The following is a 6960-nucleotide window of genomic DNA, read 5'->3' as shown; positions in this document are numbered from 1 at the left end:
TCAACATCCTATTGGCTGAATGCCTTTATGGTACTCTGGGCAGTGTTTTCATCTGTAAAATAGGGATAATACTCTACCCACAGGACTGGGTTGCTGTAAGGATTAAATGTAAAGTATACAGCATATGCCTGGCACAGAACAAGCAGCCCATTCTTGTCACCTGTGAATTTCAGACTTGTTTGTATCATTACTCAATAATCATCTTTCGTTCCACCCTGTTAAATTGTTTCAATCAGTGACTATTCAATGAACTTTTTAATAAATATATAACACAATCAGGGATGAGTCATAGCACATTGCGACTGCTTTTCAACGTAGATGATTTTAAGAAGGAACTATTCCAACACCATTTCTTCATGTGATCACTGCAGGGTACTCAAAAAAGAAGTGTTTGGTTCTTTCCTGATAACAAAGAATAAGAGAAGATGAAATTACTATAAGCGTCAGTAACTTAAGTATAAAAGATATATGAATATATGGGAATGAAAAATACGTATACAGTTTTTTTTTTTTTTTCCACAGAGCCTCTTTACTTTAAGCCCAAACTTGATTCCCAGGTACAGTGCTCTGTAACTTTCCTTGGCATTGAAGTCATGAAGTCTCCTGTCCTCTAAAGCCACGGCAGTCTGCAGTGGAAGCAAGCAGCACGCGCTAAGCACAGCACAGTGGGCACCCCGGGGCGTTCGCTGCTGCTCCCACCTGTAGGCCAGGTCATTGTGACGCAAATGATTTGGACACGTGGCACACCTGCGGGAGAGCAGGGGCGGGGTCACCCTGGGCGGCAGATCCGAGCGGGGTGTACCCTAGGAGATGGGGGTCGAGGAAAGACCCCAGGGAATAGAGAGAGGGAGACTCACTCCCCCAATCCCGGACCCGCCCCAAACAAGGTGAGGCCATCGCCCTCTCCCTCCTCTGGGTCCCTGGGTCTTGCTGGGAGGGGTCGCCCGCCGGGGATTCTTCGGAGGGGAGAAGCGGGGAGGGGAGACGACGGCGGGGCCCCGGCCCCTGGCGCTCTCGGAGAGGCGAAGGCGCCCGCTCCCCCCGGCCACTGCGCTGCGCTGCGGCGCTCACGGGTTCCGCCGGCTGCTATTCCGGCTGGCGGCGACCGCCGCAGGAAGGGCCGGTTCCTGCGCTACCCCCGCCCCCTTCCCTCGCCTTCTGCTGACGCCGACGTCGGATGAGGGAGCTGGAGGGACGCTCGGATCGCGGCCGGGAGGCTCCTAGGGGCCGAGGCTCCGAGGTACCTGCCCTACGGGGCCGTGGCGAGGGCGAGCTGGGCGGGCTGCAGGCTGCATTGGGAGACGCCCGGCAGCCGGGGCGGTCGGGGGCCTGGGGCTGCCAGCCCTCCGCGGGCGCCGGTGACAAGCAGGTCGCCTCCTCCTGCCCCCCTGTCCCTGTGCAAGAACCGCCGCAGCCCCTTCCCCTTCCCCGCCGCCGCCCTGGGGCCTGGGAAGGTCTGGAGGATGCGTGCGCGCCTCGAGAGCGCGCGTCAGCCCCGGTGGGGCGCGGAGGGAAACGTTCCGCGCTCCAGCCCCATCTCTGGACCCGGCGTTTGCAGCACCCCCTTCCCCGCCCACCCACCCACCCCACCCACGCAGTGCCTCGCCTTCCCAACGCCTCCGGCCCCAGGACCCCGAGGTCCTTCTTGGACAGGGACTTGCGTCCGGGGCTGACTTGTTGACGAGTTCACCTGCCGCGGCTCCTGGTGTTTGCTTTTTCTCTTCCTTTAGCCCGTCTTTGGCGGAGGTGGCAGGGAGCAGATGGGTACTCTTTATAACCACTAGTACCGGGAGGCCTGAGCTTGATCTCCCGCGGGCGAAGTGCTCACCAACCTCGGACCCGACTGGAGCGAGAGTCCCTACGCAGGCCAGGTCCTGGCCAACCCTGGCGCGCCCGTTTCCTTTAGGTGCTGCTGACACCGCCTTTCCTGCCTCGCGGCTATCGCAGCTCCTGCTTCCTCTAGAAAGGAACATATCCTGTTACTGCGTCTGCCTTTGCCCAGAGCGGCTCCCCATTAACGTTTCCCATTGCCTTTTTACTTGGAGTGCCCCGAAGGCCCCTCAACTTCTCTTTGGGGGTCTTAAAAATAGTGCGTGCGCCCTTTCTCTGGCGAAAGGCATTAACTGGCTGGTTGGGGGAGAGTTCTAGTTCAAAAAGGGAATCAGGTTCTCTTCTGTTTAGATAGCATAAAAAATTATCACGAGAAAGGGTGCTGGGTGGCAGCCTTAGTAACTGAGATCTGGTAACTTTATACAAATTATCAGGGCCTGGAAAATGTACCACCAGCTGGTTTGAAAATGCTATTGAATGTAGGAAGAAACGCACATAAGGCATTGGCCATTAAGGTCCTATAAATTATGACTCATTGCAAACATGTTCATGTCTAAACATTTCAGTAAAGCCTCACCAGAAAAATATCAGGTTGGTTTCTGTGGACCTTTAGTTTTTCTGAGATCTGAACTGTTCTTGGGGTGGGGGAATGAAATAGGGAACGCTTATTAGTTTGAAATCTGTGCTCCAGACTCAATTTCTTACCTTCTGTTTAAAACACACATTTTTTACTTTTGAGTGAATTTTCAAACCATTCTTTTTGTTTTTGTTGTTTTAGGTTGCAGTCTTTATTTTGAAACATCGTGTGTAGAGAATACCATAGGGGCAAAATCAGTTTATAATCCTTAATATTTCGATTATCATTGTTTGGTTTCAGACTGCCATGTATATATTTAATTTAAGGAGATGTAGCTTTCTAATTGGATCTTTTTTGCATTACATAGGTAAAGAGTTGTACTGTCATTAAAGATGAATCTTTAGAAAATGACAGTTAAGCTACTGAGTACTCATTGTAATAGTAGAGAGACCCAAGGCTAAAAAAACTGACCTTGGACACTCCATCCATAGGGCATTACATGCTAAAGACACTGGATGGTAAATGCCTAGAGAGCAAGTTTATTTTATAGCTGTCTTTGCTTCATTTGGTCCACCTGAGACCCTATCTGACTGCTTTCTCTGAGCATCTTTATTACCATGCATTTCTCTCCGCATCAACCTTATGAAAAAATATGGACAATTTTGTTACTCAAAAGAAAACCTTCAAAACTGCTGCATTTTCAGTGTATTTGACTAAACAGTACATTTTTTTTTCAGGTGCAGGCAGTTTTATCAGAGGAAGAGAAGTGTGGCAACTGTGAAATGACAAGGCAGGGTAAACCTGTATTGGTGTGAACTTTTAAGTTATAGAAACCTCATACAGGAGAAGGCGGTGAAGTTAATAGGCCACAAGGATCAGGAAGGATTTTTCCTCTTTATTGGTTGAGCCCCACATCTAGAAGCCTGAGGGTAGGTGGCAACGTTTAGGATCAGTGCGCCGGCTACTAATGTCCTTTTTATTCCATCTGCACTATCAGATTTATGGGAACCATGGACAAGGATGCTATCTGTATGTTTTTGTCCATGAGTCAACATAGATCACTAATTAATTAACCTCATGCCCATCCTCACCCCCATCCAGAATCTGCCTCAGCAAAGCCCTTAACTCCAATACCGATACCTACAGGAGGAACATTTTTTTCCTCAAGCTGTCACGTTTTATACCACCATCATATTTAATGCCATGGTGGCTGGGCAGAGGACAGGTTTTGGATCCCAATAGAGCAGAATTGGAACCCCAGCTGCAACACTTAATTAGCCATGTGACCTTGAGCAAGTTACTTAAGCTTTTTTTTTTTTTTTTTTTGCAGTACGAGGGCCTCTCACTGTTGTGGCCTCTCCCGTTGCGGAGCACAAGCTCCGGACGCGCAGGCTCAGTGGCCATGGCTCACGGGCCCAGCTGCTCTGCGGCATGTGGGATCTTCCCGGACCGGGGCACAAACCCGTGTCCCCTGCATCAGCAGGCGGACTCTCAACCACTGCACCACCAGGGAAGCCCTATATATTCTTTTAAAACAAAGCCTTTCTTCTCTGTGACTGTAGGCCAGTTACTTAGGATAAGTAACTGATTTTGAGCTTCATCCATAAAACGAGGATGATGTCCACTGGACAGTGTTGTCAGAATAAGCATACTGTGCACGAAGCATTCATGTCAGTCTGAGAAGTAGTAATTCCTCAACTAATGGTAATTACTTGTCTCAGTGTAAACCTAGGGAGAGAATGAGTTCATGGAAAGCTGAGAAAATGGCATTGCTCATGATAGGAAGTCTCTCCTCCTAAGTCAGATGATGTCGTTCATCAGGACTTTGGCCAAATCAGAGGAGTGGGGTCACTACTGAGTTTTCAGCAAGCATTTGTTATGTGTGTGTTATATGCCATGCATTGTTCCAGAACTGGGAATCCCAAGACAAGACCCAGACTCTACACTGCTCTGGAGGAGCCTGCAGCCTAGTGAGGGAGATCAAGGGGTCAGGTGACAATTACATTTCAGGAAAAGTGGGGAGGGAATGAAGCCCAGGGCAGAGGTACCCAACTGACAGGAGAGAGAGCAGAGAAAACCTGAGATTTGTGGAGGAGGTGACCCTTGAGTTAAGCCTTAAAGGGCCAGTAGGAATTTGGCAGGTCAGAAAAGGTTGGGAGTGGAGAGAGAGAGTTCACCACACAGTACCCAGGTATACAGAGGGAAAGAATACTGGCAAATAGTCCTCATGCCTGGAGCCCAGTGTGCATGTGTATCCCTCATTAGCTGAGTGACCTTGGGCAAGTTTGATCACCTGTGAATTGAGAGGCTTAAATGTATTAATCAACGTAAGCACAGGACTGATTTCAATTATGTGCTCTATAGTCGTGGAGAGGCGGTAGAGGTATTAGTAGAAAATAAGGGACTGACATTAAAAAGACATTAGAATTAGAGGAAATTAAAGAGGTCAATTTTAGAATACGTTTAACAGAAATTACATAGAATTAAAAGAGGGTGACTGAAGAAGACAACTGAATGCATGACTGTGGGTGGGAAACACGAGGTATATATATTCAGTGATGGACCAATGAATATAGAGATAATGGTATATTGCTAGCCCTGAGAGCCTAGACTTGAGAGTGGGAAGTTCCTCTCATTCTGTGGTGTATTTGTACAACGAGTGACTGTAAAGTTTTGCAGCTATTTTCCCAGAGCACGCATTAAAATCCGTCATCATGATCACTCACACCCACCCACTTCTCTGTTCCCAGGGTAGGGCATGGAAACCTAATGATACGTGGGGGAAATCCAGCCTTCTCTGCATGTTTCTGGGGTAGCGCATCCTAAGCCAGGGACCAAGGAGCTAATTGTGATAAATGGTGCCCCCCTCTTCTTATGGGTAGGAACCCTGATAGCCGCCAGGAGTCTTCAGCAAGGTTTTGTTGTGCACAAGCACCATGGTGGTAATGGATTTGGGGCTAACACAGCCTGAGCCTGTGATTAGGAGAGATTGTTTTTATAGAAACCAAGCCCAGTATCCAGTCCCTTTGGTCCAGGAGTAGAGTGGAGTGCTTAGAAACAGGAGTTCAGAGGTCAAAAGCAGCCTTGAATTTACTAGCTGTTGACTTTGGGCAAATTATTTCACCTTTCTAAGCTTTTTTTCTCACTTGCAAAATGGGGTTGTATCCCCTTCTGGTGTGGGCATTAACTCCAAGTGCTTCACACATGTAAAGTGCCCCATAAATGGTAGCACAAAATTATTGCCCTTTGTCCAGCACATATTTACTAAAGGCCTATTGTGTTTCAGGTTCTGTGCTTGGTGTAAGGAGGCAAAGATGAACCAGTTAGGGTCCCTGCCTTCAAGGGACTTCCAGGCTAGTGTGGGGCATGCAGATGTAATCAGCTCATCACAGGAGAATAATGGGAGTGCAAGGCACCACTAGCATCAGTGTGGAGCAGGAGGGCAGGTGTTGGGTTGGGGAAGACTTCACGGAGGAGGTGACATTTGAGAGTCTTGAAATAAGATGTTAAGTTTGGCCAATTGGACAAAGGAGGGGAGGTCACTTCAAATGGAGGGAAACTTTGCAAAGCCTTGAAATGAGATAGTGTATTCAGGAAAGTTCTAGCATTCTGAAATGACCGGAAGGAATAGTTCTGTGCGAGGTGAACATTTTGGGGAAGGGGCCAGAATGTGAAGGTGCTTGGTTTTTTTGCTACAAAGTTTGGACTTTCTCTAGGGACAAGAGAAGGCAATTAAAGCGTTTTAAGTAGGAGGATGGTGTGATTAGATTTGCATATTATAGAAATAGTTCAGACCATGGTGTAAAAGATTGGAGTGAGCACATACAGGGATGGTTTTGCCTCTGAAGGCCTAGACTAAGCCCTGGCTGTGAATCTAGAAAGGAGAAGATGTATTTAGTAGCCTTTTAGGAGGTAGAATGGAGAGAACTTGGAGACCAGCAGCTAAAGACGAGAAAGAAGTCAAGTTTCCAAATTGGGCCACTCAGTAGATTTTGTGCTGGTAATTAACATAGGGACCACAGAAAAAAGAAACATTTGGGGGTGGAGATGGAGAGAGATAATTTTAGTTTTAGAGGTCCTGAATTTGAAGTGCCTATCGGACATCCAGGTGAAGATGACCATAGGAAAATGGAGAGTTAAATACCTCTCCAGAGCACCAAATCCACATTTTGATCCCCCTACTGTAGTCTCTGGAGAGGTGTTTAATTCTGGAAGTTGTTGGCATACAGCTGTTGGTTGAAGCCACAGAAGTGGATTAAATCACCTAGAGGGAGCAAGTAAAGTGTAATAGAAGACGGCTAAGGTTGGAACCTTGTAGAGCAATGATATTCAAGATATCACTGCACACAGAGGAAAAGGAGCTAACAAAGGAAACTGAAAAATTACCAAAGTGTAGAGAGTGTTTTCTGAGAAGTCAAGGAGGGGAGCTTAGTCAAAGGTCAAGCGAGAGGAGAACTTGAGTTGGGCTCCTGGTGAAAACCTTTCTCTGGTGTGGTGGAGAAAGGAACCAGACTGTGTGAGCGTAGAAGAACTTTGTGAAGAGAAGGAAGAGG

General features: G+C 47.8%; 1 protein-coding gene and 1 long non-coding RNA gene across 27 annotated transcripts in view; one reads left to right on the top strand and one right to left on the bottom strand.

Moving 5' to 3' along the window:
- Positions 1 to 236: 236 nt before the first annotated feature.
- LOC132597788 (uncharacterized) lies at positions 237 to 1889 on the bottom strand. The gene is made up of 2 exons (XR_009565101.1): positions 1691 to 1889; positions 237 to 747 (listed from the first exon to the last, which is right to left on the bottom strand). It is a non-coding gene; the product is annotated as an uncharacterized lncRNA (long non-coding RNA).
- ICA1 (islet cell autoantigen 1) overlaps positions 754 to 6960 on the top strand; it is a 150894-nt gene continuing 144687 nt past the window's right edge. For 6 of the 26 annotated variants that reach the window (XM_070046371.1, XM_070046370.1, XM_070046367.1 and 3 more), the window contains exon 1: positions 1051 to 1240. Coding sequence is in view for 6 of the 26 variants with exons in the window: in XM_070046352.1 (XP_069902453.1) it covers positions 1178 to 1240 (63 nt within the window). In the remaining 20 variants the exon portion in view is untranslated. Of the gene's footprint in view, positions 888 to 1044; positions 1241 to 3144; positions 3337 to 6960 lie in introns of those variants that run through there. The other 20 variants (XM_070046362.1, XM_070046358.1, XM_070046356.1 and 17 more) reach the window with 12 other exon arrangements.

Source organism: Globicephala melas, chromosome 9 (genome assembly GCF_963455315.2).
Source record: "Globicephala melas chromosome 9, mGloMel1.2, whole genome shotgun sequence".
Taxonomy (NCBI): Eukaryota; Metazoa; Chordata; class Mammalia; order Artiodactyla; family Delphinidae; genus Globicephala; species Globicephala melas.
This window is presented reverse-complemented; position numbering and strand designations above follow the sequence as displayed.